The sequence below is a fragment of the Martes martes genome, assembly GCF_963455335.1.
Source record: "Martes martes genome assembly, chromosome: 10".
Classification (NCBI taxonomy): domain Eukaryota; kingdom Metazoa; phylum Chordata; class Mammalia; order Carnivora; family Mustelidae; genus Martes; species Martes martes.
This window is the reverse complement of record NC_137898.1, coordinates 54,632,675-54,658,194: the sequence shown is the minus strand read 5'-3', so window position 1 is coordinate 54,658,194 and position 25,520 is coordinate 54,632,675. Positions and strand designations below refer to the sequence as shown.

The 25,520-nt window shown below is 37.8% G+C and overlaps 2 protein-coding genes across 2 annotated transcripts; both read right to left on the bottom strand.

The window, feature by feature from the left end:
• Positions 1-11,119: 11,119 nt before the first annotated feature.
• LOC308350834 (olfactory receptor 56A4-like) lies at positions 11,120-12,888 on the bottom strand (the record flags this gene model as incomplete). Its single annotated transcript, XM_080816308.1, has 2 exons — positions 11,120-11,815; positions 12,640-12,888. The coding sequence occupies 2 exons, from the start codon at positions 12,886-12,888 to the stop codon at positions 11,120-11,122; spliced, it is 945 nt and encodes a 314-aa protein (XP_080672434.1).
• An 11,091-nt stretch (positions 12,889-23,979) lies between these two features.
• Positions 23,980-24,921, bottom strand: LOC308350101 (olfactory receptor 56A4-like; the record flags this gene model as incomplete). The annotated part of the gene is made up of 1 exon (XM_080815105.1): positions 23,980-24,921. The coding sequence occupies one exon, from the start codon at positions 24,919-24,921 to the stop codon at positions 23,980-23,982; it is 942 nt and encodes a 313-aa protein (XP_080671231.1).
• Positions 24,922-25,520: the final 599 nt, after the last annotated feature.

Sequence of the window (25,520 nt, the reverse complement as noted above, 5' to 3'; positions counted from 1 at the left end):
GGAGGATGATTTCTATTGAAAATTAGATCCCAGTTAATACTGTATTTACTGTTCCTGAACAGTTAATTTTCAAAAAATATATAACTGTGTGGGCTTTTGGTGGTTCAGTCAATTAAGCATCCAACTCTTGATTTTAGCTCAGGTCATGAACTCTGGGAAATGAGATCAAGCACTGAATTGGATTCTGTGTTCAGCAGGGAGTCTGCTTCATTCTCTCTCTCCCTCACCCTATGCCCCTCTTCCCTACACTTGTGAGCTCTCTCTCTCTCTCTTTCCAAAATAAAAAAATAAATATTCAAAATATATATATATTTTTACTGTGGATATTATGTTATCACTGATAACATAATTAGTAATTTATTATTGTTTTAAACCTAATTGCCAATGCAGTTGAAAAAGACCACAGTATTTAAATATCAGCTCTGTATGATAAAAATAGCTAGAGTTCATATGTAAAGCTCTTTCAGTTACTGCCAAACAAGATACAATAACTTTCTTCTCTTCCTATCCTTGATCAAGCAAATATTGTGTCCTTCTGGTGCAACCCTCAAAGGGGCAGAGCCCTTTTGCTCACATGTGGAGAGCATGCTCACATGTGGAGAAATGGGATTACCTGTGTTTCAGAAAAGTTATCACACAAAACCTCATCTCCACTATCTTCACACCACTGTGTGCATGAAGCTTCATCTTCAGGATTCAAACACTCACTTTGTGATATGTATATAAGGTTCTTCTTGGTGTACGAATATGTCATAGCATCAGATGTTCCAGTAATGAAACTTGAGTATACTAAGACCGCTATTAATTGAACAAAGATTTTCTAGGCAACTGCTCTGCTATAGCAACTTTGTTAGAGTTTGAAGCCACAAAGATGCATAGAACAAATGAACAGTCATTGAGGAACACATATGCTGTTTAGACAGAATATAATGCAATCTGGACCCCCTAACATTGAAGGCACATTTTCATCTTCATAGAACGAGGTAGAAATGAGGTATAAATAACTACAGTAAGCAACTTGAAAAAGAGAAAAATTCTGAGAGGGTGAGTTAGAAATTCTGCACTTGAGTACTTGCACAGCCACATACGAGATTTGTGACCGGGAACAAATTAGTACCCTCACTGAGGTTCGGCATCTTCTTCTGTTACATGGAAACAATGAACAAGTTATTAGAGTATATGTCTCATTCTAAGAGTCTAGGAAACCATGTTCTGCCTTAAGATAGGTATCATGCATGCTGTTGAGTCTTGTTTCCATACTTCTTGTCTTTAAACATGGGCATGAACACCTCCCCCATTGACATCCCCCTGACCATGACAGTTGAAACTAATTGGGAAATATAACCATTGTATTGGGGATAACTGCCAAAGAGCACAATACATGATTTCATTCACAGGTTGAAATTCAAGCCTTCCTGGAAGATCATTTACAGGTCCCAGCCTGCATTCACCTGGCCAAGGGAAATCTATGGTCCTTATTAATGGCAGGGCTCTATGTATGTTGACTTCTTGGTCCAATAGCCAGGGAGCCCCCCACAGACAAAGCATACTGAAAAAGTTGTCATACTATCTGAGTCTTCATCTGGTCTTTAGGATTCACATGTTCCCAGAATTACTGATGGGGGAGATATCAATTCCAGGAAGTCCTACCATACCTAAAATTATGGGTCCCTGCCTTCTGACCTTAAGATGGAAGTGCCTCAAAGTCCACTATCAATACAGTTCCCAAAATCTAGGCCATTTGTCTTGAAAGAAACTATTTGACAAATCAGGTTTGGTCTGCCACACATTGTCTGTTTCTTTAATCCTCCATTCAGTAATGTAAGTCTTTCTCCTAATGGTCTTCAGATTCACTAATATCGGACTCCTAATAGCATATGCTTGAAAATGAAAATACATGTACAACACCCTAATAATAAACAATAATTGCAAGGAATATTAGGTCTAAATTTCATTCACACTATACTCCTTTATTATATAGACCGGATATCGAACTAAAATTTCACTGTTGAAATATTGCTATTTCAGAGGAAGACCTTAAGTCAACATACTTGTAACTAAATACCAGTGAAGCTTCTCAAAATATAAGTCAGATTTACTTCTAAAAGCAAATTTTATCAATACTATTTTGAAATAGATTCTTACAACCTATTCCTATTTCCCAATGTCTTTCCATCAGTCATCTAAAAGTCATTTCTAATTGAGACTCACATCAAGGTACCTCAAAACAAACACAAATTTTTCTTTTTCTTAATATTTTATTTATTTATTTGAAAGCGAGAGAGCATGAGTGGTGGGGGGGGGCGGGTACAGATAGGGAGGGAAAAGCAGACTCCCCACTGAGGAGGCAGCCTGACATGGGTCTCAATCTCAGGACCCTGGAATTAAGACCTGAGCCGAAAGCAGACACTTAACTGACTGAGCCACACGGGTCCCCCAGAAACACAGATTTTTCAATACAATGTCAGAATAAAACTTGGATTAAGTGGTTCCCCGGAACTGAAGAATTTATCACAAGAGTCTATTACTTGAAACAGATCTCTGAATTTTTTTTAATTATTCAAAACTCTATTTTTGTCTTCTTAATAATTTTCTAAATATGGGAACAGAAATTCTGACTTTTTTAAAAAAATTTTGCCCAAATTGTATGTGAAAAACAGATGTAGAGAACAACCGTGGCTGTATCTTATTTAAGGTATGTGACATGAATTGAGTTTTTCTCTAGCCACTGATGTAAAATTCAGGAAAATTGAAAGAAAAAGCCTTAACTGGACAAAGAAAAATACTCTTAAAAATGGCCAGAGTAAAATGACAGATGCTGGCGAGGTTGTAGAGAAAGGGGAACCTTCCTACACTCTTGGTGGGAATGCAAGCTGGTGCAACCACTCTGGAAAACAGCATGTAGGTTCCTCAAAAAGTTTAAAATAGAGCTACGCTATGACCCAGCAATTGCACTACTGGGTATTTACCCTAAAGATACAAACGTATCCGAAGTGGCACGTGCACCTGAATGTTTATAGCAGCAATGTCCACAATAGCCAAACTATGGAAAGAACCTAGATGGCCTGTCTTGCTAATTTTGGCCATTCTAACTGGTGTAAGGTAGTATCTCAATGTGGTTTTAATTTGAATCTCCCTAATGGCTAGTGATGATGAACAACGTGTGTTGGAGAGGATGTGGAGAAAGGGCAACCCTCTTACACTGTTGGTGGGAATGCAAGTTGGTGCATTCACTTTGGAAAACAGTGTGGAGATTCCTCAAAAAATTAAAAATAGAGCTTCCCTATGAACCTGCAATTGCACTACTGGGTATTTACCCCAAAGATACAGATGTAGTGAAAAGAAGGGCCATCTGTACCCCAATGTTTATAGCAGCAATGGCCATGGTCGCCAAACTGTGGGAAGAACCAAGTTGCCCTTCAATGGATGAATGGATAAGGAAGATGTGGTCCATATACACTATGGAGTATTATGCCTCCATCAGAAAGGATGAATACCCAACTTTTGTAGCAACATGGACGGGACTGGAAGAGATTATGCTGAGTGAAATAAGTCAAGCAGAGAGAGTCAAGTATCATATGGTTTCACTTATTTGTGGAGCATAACAAATAACATGGAGGACATGGGGAGATGGAGAGGAGAAGGGAGTTGAGGGAAATTGGAAGGGGAGGTGAACCAGGAGAGACTATGGACTCTGAAAAACAATCTGGGGGTTTTGAAGGGGCAGGGGGTGGGAGGTTGTGGGATCCAGGTGGTGGGTATTAAGGAGGGCACGTATTGCATGGAGCACTGAGTGTGATGCAAAAACAATGAATACTGTTACGCTGAAAAGAAAAAAGAAAAAAGAAAAAAAAGAACCTAGATGTCCATCAACCGATGAATGGATAAAGATGTGGTATATATATACAATGGAATACTATGCAGCCATCAAAAGAAATGAAATCTTGCCATTTGCGATGATGTGGATGGAACTAGAGGGTATTAATGCTTAGGGAAATAAGTCAATCAGAGAAAGACAACTATCATATGATCTCCCTGATATAAGGAAGTGGAGATGCAATGTGGGGGGTTTGGTGGATAGGAAAAGAATAAATGAAACAAGATGCGTTCAGGAGGGAAACAAACCATAAGAGACTCTTAATGTCACAAAACAGAGGGTTGCTGGGGGAAGATGGTCAAGAGAGGGTGGTGGGGTTATGGACACTGGGGAGGGTATGTTTTATGGTGAGTGCTGTGAAGTGTGTATACCTGTCAATTCACAGACCTGTACCCCTGGGGTTCATAATGCATTATGTGTTTATAAAAAATAAGAAAATAATTTTAAAATGGCCATAGTAATAAACAAAATGTCTCCCATTCGTTTATGCTTTACCAGAAAGAGAAAAGGAGGCCAGGTAATTAGGGTAAATGATGACTTCTTTCTGATAAAATAATGAGATAGAATATTAAATATCAGAATGCAGGATAGAAGATTAAAATGGTGGGAGGCTTATTTTATTAGCTCTATGCATGTCCAACAGCCCCAGAATCCTGCCATGAGAGGATGAAAGCTGAAAATGAGCCATAAACAAATCCAGGAAAATGTTATTCCAAACTAGTTTTATTGGTGCATAATAAGGAATACTAACCTGATAATAAGCAATGGTTGCTCATGTTAAGAGTTTATCAGAAAGGAAATAACCACATCATATTTCTTTATCCTAGCTTAAATCTCGCTTTGAATGGATTTTCACAATTTTATACAATCACTATTTAAAACTGATTAGGTTTATTTTTTTTTTGCATTTTAAATGAATTTTTTTTAAATTTCTTTTCAGTGTAACAGAATTCATTGTTTATGCACCGCACCCAGTGCTCCATGCAATATGTGCCCTCCATAATACCCACCACCAGGATCCCCCAACCTCCCATGCCCCACCCCTTCAAAACCATCAGATTGCTTTTCAAAGTCGATAGTCTCTCATGGTTCATCTTTCCCTCCAATTCCCCTCAACTCCCTTCTCCTCTCCATCTCCCCATGTCCTCCATGTTATTTGTTATGCTCCACAAATAAGTGAAACCATATGATACTTGACTCTCTCTGCTTGACTTATTTCACTCAGCATAATCTCTTCCAGTCCCGTCCATGTTGCTACAAAAGTTGGGTATTCATCCTTTCTGATGGAGGCATAATACTCCATAGTGTATATGGACCACATCTTCCTTATCCATTCGTCCATTGAAGGGCATCTTGGTTCTTTCCACAGTGACCGTGGCCATTGCTGCTATAAACATTGGGGTACAGATGGCCCTTCTTTTCACTACATCTGTATCTTTGGGGTAAATACCCAGTAGTGCAATTGCAGGTTCATAGGGAAGCTCTATTTTTAATTTCTTGAGGAATCTCCACACTGTTTTCCAAAGTGAATGCACCAACTTGCATTCTCACCAACAGTGTAAGAGGGTTCCCTTTTTTCCACATCCTCTCCAACACACATTGTTTCCCATCTTGCTAATTTTGGCCACTCTACCTGGTGTAAGGTGATATCTCAATGTGGTTTTAATTTGAATCTCCCTGATGGCTAGTGATAATGAACATTTTTTCATGTGTCTGATTTTTTTAAGGTTTTTGGAGGAGACATTAGAGATAGAAAGCTTTATAATCTAACATTCAAAATGAAACACAAATAGGAAATCTAGCCCTCTGAACCATGGAGCAACTACCTAGATAATGATAAATGAAGGATTTGTTGGTAACTTTAACATTACTAGCAACCACAGACTCTTCCCCCATTGCTGGTAGGTGCATCAGACAAATATCTCAGAGGACATTCTAACTGACACTGGAGATTGATCTAAGACTGTATTTCAGAATGTTCACAGCCTATGAGAGTGGCCCTGCATGACAAATTTGGGGATGATTTATTCCTTTATCGAATATGTATTCAACACCTGACATATGCCAGACATATCAGGATCTAGGAGTCTAAATAAATAAACCATTCCAGGAAGAAATAAGTGCTATAAAGAGAAAAAGATGGTATGATATGTTAGAGTGACCTGAAACAGGAGAAGGAGGCCACTTTGGATGTAATTGTTAAGGAGGTATGTGCTATGTAGGTCATTTTTTAACTGAGATTATGAAAGTTGATAAATTAATCACTGGAACCTATAAGACTGCTCCAGTGAGGTGGAACCGTAAACAAAGAGGTCAAAGGGGAGAACAAGTAGAAGTCCAAGAGGTAGTGGATATCCTAGCAGGTAGGTGGGGTACAGCCAAAGGGAGGCTAAGGCAGAGGCCCAGGGCAGTGCCAGTGGGGAGACTTGCAAGCAGCAGGACTTGAGACAAAGAACAAATGGCTCTTAGAAGGTGACTATCAGGGATGCCTGGGTGGCTCAGTCAGTTAAGCTGCTGCGTTCGGCTCAGGTCATGATCCCAGGGTCCTGGGATTGAGTGCCACATCAGGCTCCTTGCTCAGTGGGGAGCCGCTTTTCTCTCCACCCCTGCCTGCCACTCTGCCTGCTTGTGCTCTCTCTCTCTCTGACAAATAAATAAAATATTTTAAAAAAGAAAAAAATAAGGTGACTATCAAGACCTGACAAAGACTAGAGGTCAGTGCAAAAGTAGTAAAGGTGAACTCACATCCAAAGAACCAGACAGGGACCCATTCCTACAAACCAGAGACATACAGGAGAAGAGGCTAGAGTTTAAAGGCTAGAACCTATTATTATAATAGTACGGTAGATGGAATGCTTACAACAGAGAGAACACTACTATGTCTTGGGCAAGTTTAATTGGAATGGTGCCTAACTTGAAGCATCTTTTCAAATATGGACTGATTGCATAATATCATCCTCATTACTCTTAGACTGGACGTCAGTGGAGGCAGATCTGAGCTGAATAGTAGATTACTAAATCTGGCTGGGGTAGCTGTAAATAAAGGAGATGTAAAACAATCACCTTTCCCCATACACTTTACCAGGGATTCTGGGATCTCAGTTGGAGTGGTGGGGGCAGGGATACATTCGGCCTGCCTAGTCAGAGGTTTTTTTTCCTACTGATGACATGTTTAAAAACATCCTCCTGTGTGAATGTCTTTATTTAATTTGTGTTTTTACTGAGGCATAATTGACATAACATATTAGTTTCAGGTGCACAACATAAGGATTTGATATTTGAATATATTGTGAAATGATCACTACAGTAAGTCTACTTAACATCTGTCACCATACATAGTTTTTTTTTGGTTTTTTTTTTTTTGTTTTTTTTTATGATGAGAACTTTTAGGATCTACACTCATAGCAACTTCCCAGTATGCAATACAGGTTTATTAACTATACATCCCCATGACTTATTTGTTATACAACTGAATGTTTATACCTTTTGACCCCTTTCACCCATTTCACTCACCCCTCACCCCACCTTCGCCTCTGGCAACTATCGATCTGTTCTCTGTTTCTACAAGCACAGGGATTTTTGTTTGTTGTTTGTTTAGATTTCACATGTAAGTATCATCATACAGTATGTCTTTCTCTACCTGATTATTCGACTTAGCATAATGCCCTCAAAGTCCACCCATGTTATCACAGATGGCAAGATTTCATTCCTTTTTTTTTTTTTTTTGGCTCAGCAATATTCTTGTGTGTGTGTGTGTGCATGTGTGTGTGCACGCATATCACATTTTCTTTATTCATCCATCGATGGATGTTTAGATTATATCCATATCTTGGCTATTATAAATAATGCTGCTGGGTGCCTGGCTGGCTCAGTCAGTTCAGCATGCGACTCATGATCTCAGGGTCTTGAGTTCAAGTCCCACCTTGGGCATGGAGCCTATTGAATAATAAAACAAACAAACAAACAAACAAAGCTGCAATGAACATAGTAGTGCATGTATCTTTTTGAGTTAGCGTTTTCATTTTCCTCCAATAAATGCTCAGAAGTGGAACTGATGGATTGTAAGGCAGATCTATTTTTAATTTGTTGGGATGCCTCCACGTTGTTCTCCATAGGAGCTGTACCAACTTACATTTCCACCAACAATGGACAAATGTTCTTTTTTCTCCACATCCTTGCTAATGTTTGTTACTTCTTCTCTTTTTGATGATATCCATTCTAACAGGTGTGAGGTAATATCTCATTGTGGTTTTGATTTGCATTTCCCTGATGATAAGTGATGTTGAGCACGTGGTCATATACCTCTTGGCCTTCCGTATGTCTTCTTTGGAAAAATGTCTATTAGATCTTCCATCCATTATTTAATCAGATTTTCTTTTTTGTCTTTTTTTTTTTTTTTTGCTTTTGAGTTGTACGAGTTTGTTATATATTTTGAATATTAGCCCCTTATCAGGTAATATGATTTGCAAATATTTTCTCCCATTTAACAGATTGCCTTTCCATTCTGTTGATGATTTCCTTTGCTGTGCAGAAGCTTTTTACTTTGATGTAGTCCCAATAGTTCGTTTTTGCTTTTGTTGCCTTTGCTTTTGGTATCATCCAAACAAATCACTGCCAAGCTGATGTCAAGGAGCTTACTGCTTATGTTTTGCAACTATTTGAATATTACTTTAAACTTCTATCATCGATTTTGAATATAAGAAGCCCATTACTCTGCTAAACTATGCTAATGAATGCCTTTCTTCCTTAAAAAAAGATATAACTTTTATTGTTTACTAAAAACAGTATATGAAATTCATCCACAAATACTACTATTTTTGTATCAAGACTCCATAATCCAGATCCACATAGTGAGACCAAAAGTTTTGAGAGTCAAAATTATTTATTAATTGAAAAGGCACCTACAAAAGTGCTAGATACAAAGAAAAATTAAACAGTGTCTGGTCTTGCTGGGATTATAGTCTTTGGGAGGTGGCAACCAAGTATGCATCCAGAGTACCCAACATGTGAACAAATTTCTTGAAGAAAGGGATAAGAATAAGTGGGTAATTCATTGACATAATTTGTATCACACATTTAAATGGGATTAAATACCACCTATGTACTCTGATGACTCAAACTTCTGTCTCTAGCTTAGACCTGGTCCCTGAACAGTGCCATATGTCCAGTGGCTTACTTTTACTTCTCCATTTGGATATTTAATAGTCATTTTAAAATTCATTTTAAAAGGTGTCATTTGTAGGCATTTGATATGGAAATAGAGTTAAGTGTCCGAAGCTAAACTTCTAATATCACATATGAAACTGGACCCTCAGTTAATGGCACTTCTGACTTTCCAACTACTCTCGCAAAAAGCCTTGGAGAAATAGACTCTTAAGTATAGAGAACAAACTGATGGTTACCAGAATGTAGGTGGGTGGGAGAATGGGTTAAATAGGTAATGGAGATCAGGGAGTGTATTTGTTGTGATCAGCACTGGGTGTTGTGCAAAAGTGTTGAATCAGTATATTGTACACCTGAAACTAATATTACACTGCATGTTAACTAACTGGCATTTAAATTAAAACTTTAAAAAATACAGAAAGAACCCAGAAGTCCACTGACAGATAAATGGATAAAGAAGATGTGGTATAGGGGTACCTAAGTGGCTCAGTTGGTTAAGCATCTACCTTCAGCTCACGTCATGGTCCCAGGGTGTTAGGATTGATCCTCATGTCAGGCTCCCTGCTCAGGGGGTAGTTTGCTCCCCCCTCTGCTGCTGCTCCCCGCCAACCATTCTCTCTCTTTCTCTGTCCCTGTCTCTCTTTCTCTCTCTCTCTCTCTTTCTCTCAAATAAATAAAAATATTTTTTAAAAAAAGAGTGGTATAGATATATAATGGAATATTATTCATCTATCAAAAAGAATGAAATCTAGGGCACCTGGGATCAAGCCCCATATCAGGCTCTCTGCTCAGCAGGGAGCCTGCTCCTCCTCTCTCTCTGCCTGCTTCTCTGCCTACTTGTGATCTCTGTCTGTCAAATAAATAAATAAATAAATAAATCATTAAAAAAAAAAAGAATGAAATCTAAGGGGCACTTGGGTAGCTCAGTGGGTTAAAGACTCTGCCTTTGGCTCAGGTCATGGTCCCAGGTTCCTGGGATCAAGCCCTACATCAGGCACTCTGCTCAGCAGGGAACCTGCTTCCTCCTCTCTCTCTCTGCCTGCCTCTCCACCTACTTGTGATCTCTGTCTGTCAAATAAGTAAAATCTAAAAAAAAAAGAGAGAGAGAGAGAGAAAATATGAAATCTTGCCATTTATAGCAACATGGATGGAACTAGAGGGTATTAGGCTAAGTGAAATAGGTCAGAAGAAGACAAATATCATATGAATTCACTCATGTGTGGAATTCAAGAATCAAAACAGATCCATATGGGGAAAGCATAGGAAAAATAAAACAGGGAAAAAACTGAAAGGAAGGCAAACCATAAAGAGCCTCTTAACTATAGGAAACAAACTGAGGTTTCTTCAGGAGAGGTAGGTGGTTGGATGGGGTAACTGGGTGATGGGCATGAAGGAGGACACTTGATGCAATGAGCAAGGGTGTTATATGTAACTGATGAGTCACTAAATTTCACCCCTAAAATAAATTATACACTATATGTTACTCAAATTGAATTTAAACTAAAAAAGAAAAAAAAAACTTTTAAACTTTTTGAAGAAAAGCCCTGGAGTCATCCTTTATTCCTCTCCATCTTTTATACCCTACATACAGACTCTCAGCAAATCTTGTGACCCATCACTTCAATTTTTACTCACCACCTTAATCCAAGCCATTATTACTTTTTATTTAGACTATTCAAATTACATCCTCACTGGTTACCCTGACCCTAGTCATATTTCCCATATTCTGTTTAAAGTGTTGTCTCATCCTTGAGACAACATGAATTGAATTAATTGTGACAGGCACTCAGAATGTAAAGACTGAGAAGTATGTGGAAGGTAATTCTCACTGATTTAGTGAGTGAGAATTGAAGGATCATGATGGCAAGGGATTAGAATAAAAGGGCAGTTGATGCCCAAACGTGTGTTCAATGAGGGTTTGAGGAGGAGTTGTGAGGGTAAATATTGTGATAGTGGCTGGAGAAGGTTTAAGTTCAAGATGAGGGTAGCATCATGCATGTAAATATGTTCCTTGTGGCATTCAGATGAAACCAACACTAAAACAAATTTCCATAATCCCTGGTCTTTGACTCATATCTCTCAGAACTTGTACTTGAGTATCTTGATAATCCCTTGCTTGATTTCCTGGGTTCGTACTCCATAAACAATGGGGTTCAGGGCTGGTGGGATTAGGTGGTGTAAGACATTGAGAAGAATGGGTACCTCTGAGGACACCTTCTTTCCTGCCTTGTTTGTGAAGATAAATACTAGCAGCAACGTATAGAAGAAAAGTATAAGAATGAGATGGGAACCACAAGTACTCAAGGCTTTGGTGGCTGTACCTCCTGACTGCAGACGCATAACAGCCCTCAGGATAAAGCAGTAGGATAGCAAGATTAGCACCAGGTCAGAACCCAATAGACACCAAACACTTACAAACTGGTAGAGCTTATTTAGGTAAATATCCCCACAGGAGAGTTTTGCTACAGAAATGTTGGCACAGATACAGTTCTCTACCACATTGCTGGCACAGTAGTTGAGCCTGGCAGCCAGAACTGGTGTAGGTAATGTGACTAGCAAATTGCGAAAGACAATGAAGATGGCTGCATAAATGACAAATTTTTCAGTGATGATGGATGGGTAGCGTAGAGGATGGCAAATGGCCACATAGCGGTCATATGCCATGACCAGAAAGGTGGAGGACTCCATGGGAAGGAATGTATTCATGACGAACATCTGCAGAAAGCAGCCTGCAAAGCTGATGGTCTTCATGTTGAACCAGAAGATGAGCAGGACCTGCCAGAATCATTATTCTCAAAAACTGCATCCATTCTCATCCCAGGGTACCTGACCTTGGGGAAACCCCCAATGGTTTCAACAACCATCTATATCCCCAAGCCACAGCCCCCATAATCCCAGCTGGTACAGTATCCTAATTTCAAGTATCTTCTATGGGCATCCCAATTAGAGCCATATTTATACCCTTTTCTCTCCATCTATAGACCATGCCTTTTGTTTGTAAGTATTTATTTCTAGGCTATCTTCTCTTGGTCAACCTTAGAGTTCTTATCCAAACTCCAGCTGAACACACCTGCCCACCTAAAAGCATCACAAGAACATCAAAACTCAGTAAGTCTAATACTTGTATTTGAATACCCTCCAATCTCTCTGTACACATAAGAAACCTCTTCCAAAAAAAAAAGAAAGAAAGAAAGAAATCTCTTCCAATTATTCTTATCTCAGCATATGATATAAACATACATCCAGTTACATTTTTAGAAAGTAAATTCTAGAGCTCTTGGATATAAATGTGGGGTCATTCTAAGTCAAGAAGAATCTCTCCCTAGAAGTAAAAAGAAGGTCAAAATTTGGCACATCACTGACTCAGACATTGAGAGAGGAATCATCAGTTGGGAAAGAATGAAACCTTAAAAAAAAAAAAGTGGACACTGAGAATGAGGAGGGGGACATGTGTAGGAGATGTGATGGACCCAGTGTGATGGTATGGACAACTCATTGAGAATTTGCCTTCAGGAGTAGGAGGATTTACAGTAGCAAAACAATACTATTCAGAGAAAGATGACTGAGTGCCTGGAAGTGAATCTAGAGTGGGGTCTGACCTTAGGGATGACAGTGAAACAGAGGATGATATCCAGCATGGAGAGGATGGCAAGCAGGTAGTACATGGGTTCATGCAGAGATGTCTCTTGCTGGATGGTGAGTAACAACACAAAGTTAGCCCCAATGGCCAAAACCAGGAGGGGAGCCAGGACAACAGATAGCCAGTGCTGTGTGTCCTGCATTCCTGGGAAGCAGATCATCAGGAATTCAGTTACCTGGGTGCCTGTGTTGTTGAGAAATAGTACCATGGCTGTCAGGTGGGCCTGAAACTGGTTGAAAGAAAAGACATGATTTCAGGGTTTGACTGTTTCATTAGTAACCTCCTAACCAATGTACCTCCTCTGTTCTAGGCTGTCAAGTTTCCCCACGGTTCTGGTGACATAAAATCTGTCTACAGTTTAAATTGTACAAGTTACTCTTTGTTAAAACAATGTCCTTAGCACTCATAATTTATGAATAAAGAATAACTCCCTTCACAAGTATATTCCAACTCCACGCATAGACCCAGCCACTGATAGAACATGCTTTGCACTTTGTCTCGCCTCTGTGTTTTTACAAGTCATATCCTCCTCCTACATCAACTCTCTTGCCCTCAAATAACTAACTTCTGCTTGTCCCATTCTATCTGGACCAAGAATTACAGCTCTTAGGAATGTTTTTTCTTGTTACTCTTTCTGCATCCATATCTAGATACTTTCCCTTTCCATCGTTTCTCTATGATTCTTAAATATCTTGAGCATGCTGCTATTAAAACATTAAAAAAAATGTCCTATACAAATAATATTTCCTATTTGTCTTCCAAAAAGTCAGTGCTCCCTCTGTCAGCAAGGGAGTCTTGTCTTTTTATCATAGCTCAAAGAAAAGGACCTCATGCATCTGCTGACATCACAGGCACTCAATAAGCACAAGTCAGATATATGAAACTGACAGATTATTGAAAGCATCATAATACCCTTGACTCTTTTAAATTAGCATGTCCATATCTTTCTGTACTGCGAACCACCAGTAGTCTTGTTTAACACTCAGTAAAATGCTGAATAAAGCAGAATGGGGAAAAAAATTAGTGGTAAAACCTCAGGGTGAAAATAATAAAGACAAAAGATATCTTACTTGCCTCTTACTTGCAAGTAACTTACTTGCATCTGTATTTGGTAAGTAACTTAAAATAATAAAATAAAAAACACTATATTTCCTGGGTAGGGAAAAAAAATAAGGAAATGAGGCCTCTAGAACAAGAGAAGAACTAAAGGAATACTGAAATATGCCCCCAGGACAGGACACTGCACGACTGGAGCTTCAGTTCTCTTCAAGTATCTTAACCATCCCGGACCCTGAGGGGAAGAAGTTGCAGGGGTCTGCTGTGTTCTCCTCTGAGGCAGGGGAAAAACCATCTCTCACAGATGGATTTTGCAGCATGTTATTGGGGTGGCCCCAGGCGTGTGTGTGCGCGCGCGCGCGCGTGCACGAATCTCCCAATCAAAGTTTAGAGCTTTTTTTTTTTTTTTCCTTGAATCTACACTGTGGGCTTCTCATCAGGATTCTCCTTTATCTAGACCAGTGTATCTCAAATGAGATCACCTGGAGAACTAGTTGAAACACAGATTCTGATACCTCCAGAATTGCCAATTCATTAGTTCTGGGGGGGAAAGCCAAGAATTTACATTTCTAACAAGTTCCCAGGTAATGCCAATACTGCTTTTCCAGGGACCATGCTTTGAGAATGACAAAGCTACACCCACCTGTTATAATGGACCTAACCACTGATTTAGGTTAACCCTAATCCAAGACTGACACCTCAGTTCAGCCAATCCTAACCTCAGCTCTGCTCAGCTTCAATATCACATTGGCTGCTTCTCCCATTATCTTTACTTAATTGAGCACAATTCTGGCCAATCTCTGGTCTCCTAATTCGAAAATTATCTTCCACACATAGATGTCCAATTTTCCCAACACCATTTATTGAAGAGACTGTCTTTTTTCCACTGTATATTTTTTTCTGCTTTGTCGAAGATTATTTGACCATAGAGTTGAGGGTCCATATCTGGGTGCTCTCTCTGTTCCACCGGTCTATGTGTCTGTTTTTATGCCAGTACCATGCTGTCTTGGTGACCACAGCTTTGTAGTAAAGCTTGAAATCAGGCAATGTGATGTCCCCAGTTTTGTTTTTCTTTTTCAACATTTCCTTAGCAATTCAGGGTTTCTTCTGATTCCATACAAATTTTAGGATTGTTTGCTCCAGCTCTTTGAAAAATGCTTTGAAAAATGATCACAATGGCATTGAAAGTATAGATTTCTCCAGGCAGTATAGACATTTTAACAATGTATATTCTTCCGATCCATGAGCATGGAATGGTCTTCCTCCAGGGACACTCTGGGAATTCTATTGGTTACTTTTTCATGGTTTTATCTCTCTGCCTGAATCTATACTTCTTAGCTACCTTTCCTAGGAGGACCAAAGCTCATTAAGGTCAAGAACAAAGTATGCATCATTTTTCTTTGTGGCAGTTAGCACAAATCCAGACACTTAAAATATGCCTCTAATAATCAGAGACAGAGCTGAGCTGACCCACACCCTAACGTCCTCATACTTTCCTGACATGGGTGATCTTCAGGGTCTTCATACTAACTACATACTAACATCTGAGGGCACAATAACATTCTTTTAAATAAATAGTGAATTAAGTTGAAGACCAAACTCAAAGTATCACTTATGCTTGGTTTTTCAGTGTACTGTTCCCAAAAATACTTACAGAGAAAGTCTGCTCCAAATGACAGTTTGACCATCCAACTGCTGTCAGGCAATGTGTGACTTCTCCTTAAGGATTTGGTTGAATGGGAAAGATTTATGTGGCCTGAAGAGAAACCAGAATATTGTGACTTTGGACAACTTTATGAAGATATTGTCACTATAACAGCCACCAGTCTCCTGTGGCTGGATATATGAAGAGTTGGTTGGGGCATCCTGCTCCCATGGGTTCCTGCCTCCCTGCAGATACACACACATTTCTAATGTTAAAAAGAGATTTCTATATTTATACTCAGACTAAGTGTAAGAGCAGTGATTAGCTCATAGCTTCTTTTGAGGTGTCTGAGAATTACATAAACTGAGATGTACTACTTGCAATGGAAAGGAATATCCCTAGGGATATCTGGAATATCACAGGGATCTGGAAGATGTAGTTAAAAGACCCTTTAGGAAGACAAATGACTTCATCTTAGATATTAGCTACATTCTAGAAAAACAGTTTTTAAAATTAGTGCTTTCTGATGACTTATCTCATTATTGACTTATATTGTTTTAGAAATATCTTCACACAGGGAAAATATGTCACTTAAAGGAAAACAACTAGATGGAATCCTGAACACTACAAACAGTGTGTTTAAATAGACTGCAGTACATCAAGAATATCAGTTTTTATTCTGGGATTATCACCAAAATAATCACCAAAAAAGATAATCACCAAAGGCATAAAAATTTCATTAATCCAAAGTATGACAAGAAAGAAGAAGAAGGAAATTAAAATGTGTGAGATAATATACAAATCATAAGAAGGTAGCTATAAAGCAATCAGCAATTCCATTTATGTAAGTAGACCAAGTATTCCAAGTAAAAGACTAAGACTATCAGATTGAATATATTCATGTCACTTAAAAAAGACACATTTTCAGAATGATTGAAAACAAAAGAATGGAAAAAATGTATCATTAAAATACTAACCAGGAGAATGACCGTAACTATACTAATCTGATTAATGCAAAGCAATAATAATAACGTATCTGAAAATCCCACATGTCACACAAATTAAATAATATGTATCAATATAACTATAAGTAACATAAAAACCCAAAATGTAAATTGGAAAATACCTTGAACTGATGATAATATAAAACATCAGCAACCCTACAAAATAGTAAGAGTACATAAAAAGAAATCTATAGTCAAATATATATATGTATAGTATATATTACATTTAGCCTATTTTAATGTATTAAATGTGAGAAAATAGAATGTTATACATGAATGTAAAGAGGAAAGAATAAAAATCAATGATTAACTATGACATCTGAAAAAAAAAAGAACTAATCAAAAAAGTAGAAGGAAAGCAATAATTAAGATAAGATCTGAAAGATCTCCCAAACACAAGAAACCTGAAGAAAACTACATGAAGGCACATCATGATCAAATTGCTCAAAATCAATGATAAAAAGAAAATCTTAAAAGCAGACATAGGAAAAAAGACAAATTACACACAAAGGAAAAAGTTAAGGATAATAGCAGATTTTTTTGTCAGAAGCCATTTAAGTGAGGATACAGTGAAGCAACATCTTTAAAGAACAACAACAAAAAAAAAAACTGTTGTCAACTCAGAATTCTATATTTAGTTAAAATACCTTTCAAATATTAAGGGGAAAAAATCCTTTTTCAGACATATAAAAACCAAAATCATTCATCACCAGGAGCCCCAAACTGTAAAAAATATTACAGGAATTCTTTTTTCAGCAGAAAGAAAATGATACCAGATGAAAACCTGGATCCAAACAAAGAAACAGTTCTAGAAATGATAATCACATAGGCAAATAAATAAGCAAACTATTATAAAATTGCTATGCTATACGTGAATGGTATATCACTTTAAGGCACTCTGTTAAAATAAAAAAACACAAAGTTTTAACTAATAACCAAAAGAGGAGAAGGAACAGTGAAAAGAAATAATCCAATATGAAGCATAAAAAGAGGAAAACATGAAACAAAGAACAGGTAAATTGTATAGAAAACAAATAGCAAGATGGTAGATTTAAATCCAACCATATCAATAATAAAATTAAATGCAAATAAACAACCCAATTAAAAGGCAAAAATTATGAGTTTGAGTAAAAAAACAAGACCAATTATATGCTATCTCTGAAAACCCTACTTCAAATATACAAACACAAAGAGATTAAAAATAAAAGAATGGGGGAATAAATACCATAATAAGAAAAGGAAATAAATAAATCTCTCTCATGAACACAGATATAAAAAATTCTTAACAGGGCATGTGGGTGCCTCAGTCCATTAAGGAGTTGACTCTTGATTTCAGCTCATGTCATTATCTCAGGGTCCTGGGATTGAACCCTTATTGGGCTCTCACTCAGTGGGGAGTCTGCTTGAGGATTCTCTGTCTCCCTCTCCCTCTGCTCCTCCCCCACCCACACACACATACACTCTCTCTATCTCTCATATAAATAAATCTTTTTAAAAAAGTTCTTAACAAATATCAGCAAGTCAAATGCAATGATATATGAAAATAGTAAGCAATCACAATCAAGTGTAATATTTGAAAACTAATGTGACTTGATGCACTTACAGAATAACAAATGAAACCTTGTGATCCTCTCAAAATAAGCAGAAAAAGCATTTGATGAAGGTAAATATCCATTTTAAAATCTTAGCAGATTAAAATAGGAGGGAATTTCCTTGATCTGATAAAGCGTATTTCCAAAAGACCTACTGCAGACCTGGTAATCAATGGCTAAATAATAAAGAAAATATAAAGGGCAAAAATTTCTATTGCCACTTCTTTTCAACACAGCACTGGCAGCTCAGTCCAATATAGTAAATCTGGAAAAAACAAATAGCAAGCAGAAGGATTCCAAAGAAAGAAATAAAACTGTCATTTTATAAAGTATAATGAGTATTTAGAAAACCCAAAGGTAAAAAACTAGAATTAATACATGAATTTAACATTGTCACTCAAAATACAGTCAATACACAAATTAGCTATGTATGACAACAAATAGAAATCAAAAAGAACACATTCATAATAACATCAGAAAAAATAATATCCAGGAATAAGTCTAAACAAAGATTACATAATCTATAATGAAAGATACAAAATTGGAACATAAATAAAATACAGAAATGTAATTATTGATTGTAAAATTTAACACTATAAGGATGTTAACCCTCCCCCAAGAGTTAATCTCCAGATTCAGAGCAATCCCAGCCAAATTCCCAGCTGTTTCTCCCTCTCTTTTTTTTTTTTTTAGAAGTCATTTGTAAAGCTTCATATGGGGATTGAATAAAGCAGTCTTAAAGATGAACTGGATGACTTACATTGAGGGCCAGATTTCAAAACATATTACAGAGCTATTGGAATTAAGACAGTATGCTATTGGCACAAAAACAGACAAACCAACCAACTACTTAAACAGTTAGAGAGTCCACAAATATACCCAGATATATATGGCCATGTATACATCTCAAAGGTGAATAATAATTTTCCTCTCTCAGCTTCTCCATTCAGCAACCCTTCTAGATAAAAATCTGAGCTACACTTCACATGTTTTGTGCTAACTCACAGACATTCCACCAAAATTATGCCTAGTCAAATAATGTATCTGGTGAAATAATATATGTCTGGTGGATAATAATCTCTGTATCTTTGGATCCTCAAACACCAATATCTAAGGGGTGCATTCTCATTCTCTTATATGCAGGGTGGAATGAAAACCCTAACCCAAAGTATTTCTTCCCCTAAGACATTTTTTAAATTGAATAAATTTGACACATAACATTACATAAACTTAAAGTATACAGAAAGTATTACTTTGTTATATTTGTATATTGCAATATGATTGCTGTTGGAGCAATATTTATCATGTTAAATAATTATAGTATAGTATTATATCTATATTTATTATACAGTGCACTAGATCCCTATGGGCTATTTACCACTCATTACAAGTTTACTCCCTTACACACTATCAGTCTTATCCCCTCACACTCCATCCCCTGGTAACTACCATTCTACTTTTTGTTTTTTATAGGTTTGATTTTTTTTTAGATTCCACATATAAGTGATACATACAGTGCTTGTCTTTCTCTGATTTACCTTGTGCTAAGCCTTTAAATGGATGTTTTGAAGGTACTGTGTAAAATTAAGTGGTATCTTATTCAGTTAGTAGCCTGCTGTCAGTGTATGACACTTCAGCTTCTTGTTGCCTTATGCTCTTGGCTGCACTCCATAAGACTGCTAAAGTCATAATGTTGCCTCTCTTGTAGATCAAAAGATAATAGAGATGCTGAGTTTCCTGTCCTCATGGTCACCATTCCCTGAAGTATTTCATTCCTACACAAACATACCTACCTACCTACAGACACACTTACACAGACCTACATACTTCCAAAGGTGAAGGAAAAACATGTGTATTTAAATACAAAAAGAGAAAAGAGAGGTTTATAGTTCTTCACCCAGAGCATCTTAAAAACACATGCATTGGACTATTGTCTGTAAGAAATACCAGACATTTAGGACCACATTCCTAAATACAAAATTTACCTCTCACATTCTATTTTATTATATGCTTCATTCCACATATCATTTCATTTTCCCATTTTAGTACATTCCACATTCTTTATCTACCACATATGCATGTGTTAAACGTCTTTTATGTGTTTGTTATTCTGCTTGATTCAGTAGGAAGTGCAAAAATCAGTGACAAATACTAACCTAATAGAACTTATAAAGGAGAAAGCACATTATAGGGAAATAAGAAATTATTTATAAAGGGAGGGGGCAATATACCTCTTTTAGAGTCATCAGGCCTACAAGCTCTTAAATGGAACATTGTTAAAATAATTGAAGCTAGTACTAGAAATTTAACTCATCATAAAGTTTCCATAGGGGCCCAAGGAAAAAAACACAGACAAGTGAGAGAATTTTTAAAACCCCAAACAGAAACAGAGGTTTTCCATCCCAAGTGCTACAAGATAGTTTCTTATCAATCAAGGAAATTAAGGAAATCTTGAATGCTTATTTATCAAATAATCTTTAGCAGAAATTCCAAGAGGACTCTAGATTTGATGATTTTAAAATCCCTTTAGATATGAAATTCTAGGTATCCAGAGATTTAAAAAAAAAAAAAAAGATGGCCAATGTGGACAATCTATGAAATACTTTAGTGTGCTTCAAGAGATGAATTATAGAAAATTTCATTTTTCTATAAATTCATATTTCATTTTTGAATGAAATTTAAAACTTTAAAAATGAAATAGAACATGAAATTAAATTTTATTTAATTTAGTAAATTTTTTTAATTTAAAATTTAAATTCATTTAAAAATGAAATAGTAACATGAAAAATTATAGAAATACAGGTAGTGAATCTGTGAGTACATGTTCTTCACTGGCTCACTTGAGAGCCCTCCAGGCTTTCATTGTGAAGAGAGGTGCTTTTAGTCTGGATGCATTCCAGCCAGACTCTTAGGCAAATGCCAACATCTGAAATGAGGCAGCAAGACCAAGATTTTAAACAAGGAATTTAGAACAAGAAATGACTGAGTTTGCCATGGCACAACATCATGAAGTTTAAATAAGGAAAGGATTTTATAAGTTAGTAATGCACTAGTAATCAAGAAATTGCACTGGGGACCAGGAATGACACACAGAGCAGGGCAGAGCACCTCTGAAATGTGTCATGGTGTATAAGATAATGAAGAGCATCTTCTTTTGAAGACATGAGAGAAATCAATGTTTATAAGAAAATAATAAAATAGGTTCCCATTTATAAGTTCTCAGGATGTTTTAGTCTCTGGTTGAAAACTTTTCTGAGAGTAGGTCACCCAATAATCAGATAAATTACATAATAAAAGGCCTATTATCACTATTCTGAAATGAGAAAATGAGAGCTCAGATCAGTGAATCAAAAATTACACATCTAGGGGCGCCTGGGTGGCTCAGTGGGTTAAAGCCTCTGCCTTCGGCTGGGGTCGTGATTCCAGGGTCCTGGGATCAAGCCCCACATAAGGCTCCCTGCCCCCCCTCCGCCTGCCTACTTGTGATCTCTCTCTCTCTCTCTCTCTCTCTCTCTGTGTCAAATGAATAAATAAAATCTTTAAAAAAAAAATTACACATCTAGTCAGTGCCAATTGGTATACCTCAGATTCAAATAAATAAAGATTCAGTCTTATCTCATCCAAGAGAAGCAATCTTAGGTACTATGTTATATAAGATCAACTTGAACGTGAGTTATATAAGGTTTTTTGTAAAGTGCTTTGGAAAATACATTATATTAACAACTTGATCTTTCCACTAATTTTCAGAGGAAATAAGAAACGATGTGCATGTATAAATTATTCACTTTAGCTCAACAAAAATAACTAAGATATTTAAATAATTGTGCTACTAGTCCTAAGTAAATAAAGTTAAGAAGATGGACAAAACTCTCAACAGACTCAGGAATTCATAATCTAGTGTCAGAGGGAGATACACATGTTGCTTAAGATAGATTACTTCTGCTGGAGTGAATAAAGGGAAGGATTGTAAAGTAGGTGGAGTTTAAATTGAGACTTGCAGTTTGTCAAATGAAGACACTGGTACTGGTTTTCTATGTGGAAGGAGATTCTTGAGCATAGACTTTAAGAAAAAATATCAATGGGTATAACCTGAAAATAATGAGCCAGGAACAAATGGAATGATGGGTGACTAGGACAGTGTTTGGTTAGGATCAGTCTTTGGAGCTGTGGAAAAGAGAAGAGAGAGTGGATCAAAGCTCTTATTTTGGTTAAAGACAATGTTATAGGAATGATAAATTAGTTTGTAAATTTTCCAAGAATGACTAGGTACATCATAGATCAGCTATGTTAGAAGACATTCTCAAATGTCTCTTATATGTGAGGCTCTCAGTATCCAAAAGGGGACTCTGTTAAACTTTATTTTTCCAGTGTTCCAAGATTCATTGTTTATGCATCACACCCAGTGCTCCATGCAATATGTGCCCCCCTTAATACCCACCACCAGGCTCACCCAACCCCCCAACCTACCTCCCCTCCAAAACCCTCAGTTTTTTTCTCAGAGTCCACAGTCTCTCATGGTTTGTCTCCTCCTCCAATTTCCCCCAACACCCTTCTCCTCTCCTTCTCCCAATGTCCTCTGTGTTATTCCTTATGTTCCATAATCTCTGGAAGAGATTATGCTGAATGAAATAAGTCAAGCAGAGAGAGTCAATTATCATATGGTTTCACTTACTTGTGGAACATAAGGAATAACACAGAGGATATTGGGAGATGGAGAGGAGAAGTGAGTTGGGGAAACCAGAGGTGGAGACAAAGCATGGGAGACTATGGACTCTGAGAAACAAACTGAGGGTTTTGGAGGGAAGGTGGGTTGAGGGGTTGAGTGAGCCTGGTGATGAGTATTAAGGAGGGCACGTATTGCATGGAGCACTGGGTGTGGTGCATAATGAATTTTGGATCACTGAAAAAAACTGTTGTTGTTGTTGTTGTTGTTGTTTTAATTTTTAATTTATCTTCAGTGTAACAGTATTCATTGTTTTTTCACCACACCCAGTGCTCCATGCAATCTGTGCCCTCCCTAATACCCACCACCTGGAACCTGAATCCCCACCATTTTCAGGGTATGATCAGGAAGGGAACTGAAAAGAATTAAACACACCTGTCCTTGTTCAAATAACCCACTAATATGTTTGTCCGGATCCCATAGGATGTTATGTTGGCACCAGCACAGACTATGAGGATTGACACAACAGAGATGAAAGTAGAATGAATAAGTCGACTTAACTGTATATCTAAGATAAGCAGGAAAAAATGGGGATATAGATAGTGCCTGAAATCTGATGGAAAAGTGAGATAGGAGGGGATGAAGACACAAGTTAGTAAAGCACATCTGAAAACAGGACACACACTTACACTTAAAACAAAATGCACACACAGAAAAATGAGTCATCTTAGTATTTTTTAATTCATTAAAAATAAGTAAAGAACTCCAAGAAATTCATAATCCAGAGAAGTGGCATTATATAAATATATTAACAATATCTGGCAGGGCTTACAGGAGGCAGTGGGTGATACATGTCATTCTCTCACTGTAAGAATCAAAGGTTTAGAGCCAGCTTCTGTAACTTCACAAGAGATCCATTCATGACACAAAACCAGTTTGAACTGTGTCAGGTAGAAGCAAGTGGTCTAATATGTATCTAAGTACTAAGCAATTGAGGAAACTGAGAGGCACTGAAAGTGACTAGAATACTATTTTTTCTTTATTTGAAAAAGAGTTTCACTCCAATTAAGTACCTGTAATTATAACTTGACAAATCTCTCTCACACAGATGAGGTTGAAAGAAACTTCCAGATAACTCCAGAGTGCAAAAAAACTAAGGTTCCAGTCAGTGCAGGGAAAGTAGGAGTCAGGATAAGAATATCTCCATAGTCAACTGAAAATTTGGAGAATGAAAAATCCAAACTTATTCCTGAAGTAACTAAATTTCCTATGCATCATGAAAACTATTCCCCATTATCAATTTCAATTCTCCAGGTTAGCTCTCACCCATTTTTACCTCTTACAACCTTCGCAGCAGCTTCTGGATTCCCTGGTTGATCTCCTTGGTTCTCACACCATAAACAATGGGGTTCAGAGCTGGGGGGATAAGGTGGTGCAGGATGTTGAGCAGGATGGGGACATCTGGGGGAATCTTCTTCCTGGCCAGGTTAGTGATGACCAGAACCAGCAGGACTGTGCTAAAAAAGAGGATGAGGATGAAGTGGGAACCACAAGTGCCTAGAGCTTTGGCCATAGCACCCTCAGCCTTGATCCTTAGCACAGCTTTCAGGATGAAGGAGTAGGACAGAACAATTAGGATGAGGTCAGAGCCCAGTAGGGTCCAGCCTGCCACAAACTGATAGAGCTGATTGAAGGTGATGTCATCACAGGAGAGTTTGGACACAGACAGATTAGTGCAGATACAATTCTTGATGATGTTCTCTGCACAGTATCTGAGCCGGGAAGAAAGTATGGGGATAGGCATAGTAAGAAGGCCATTCCGGGCCACAACAAAGATCGTAGCTTTAATCACAAATTGGTCAGTGATGATGGTTGGGTATCGTAGTGGGTGGCAGATGGCCACATAGCGGTCATAGGCCATGACCATGAATGTGCAGGACTCCATGGTCAGAAAACTATTCATGATGAACATCTGGAGAAAGCAGGCTGTGAAGCTGATGGATTTATTGTCAAACCAGAAGATGGCCAGGACCTTGGGGATGACAGTAAGGCAAAGCACAATGTCCAACAGGGAGAGGAGGCTGAGCAGGTAGTACATGGGCTCATGAAGAGAGGCCTCCAGCCAGATGGTGATCAGCAGGGTGACATTGGCCCCCATGGCCAGAAGGAAGAGGAGGCTGAGGGGCAGGGACAGCCAGTGCTGCCAACTCTGGTAGTTAGGGAAGCAGATGAGGAGGAATTCAGAGACTGGAGCAGTGGAGTAGTTGCTGGGTGAAGCCATATAAAGTGTCCTACTCATTACTGACACTTCAGAAAACCTTGAAGGGTAAGACAAGAATAAATCCATCCAAAGAATAAGAATACCCATGGGGAAGTAACTTATTTTTCATAGAACCACTTAAAGATAATAATAGTTAAGTGTCTGGTACTATTCTTTTTTTATTATGTTCAGTTAGCCACCATATAGTACATCATTAGTTTTTGATGTAGTGTTCAACATTTCATTAGTTTCATATAACACCCAGTGCTCCATGCAATGCATGCCCTCCTTAATACCTAAAACCCGGCTACTCCATCCCCCCATACCTTTGCCTTCTGTAACCTTCAGTTTGTTTCCTAGAGTCCAGAGTCTCTCCTGGTTTGTCTCCCTCTCATAGTTCTTCCCATTCAGTTTTCCCTCCCTTCCCCTCTATTCCCCCACACTATTCCTTATGTTCTATATATAAGTGAAACCATATGATAATTGTCTTTCTCCGCTTGACTTATTTCACTTTGTATAATCCCCTCCTAAGTACTTTATAAATATGAACTCATCCATCCTGTTAAAAATCCTGTAAGTAGGATGATAGTAGAATGACCATATTTCCCATTTGCCTGGGA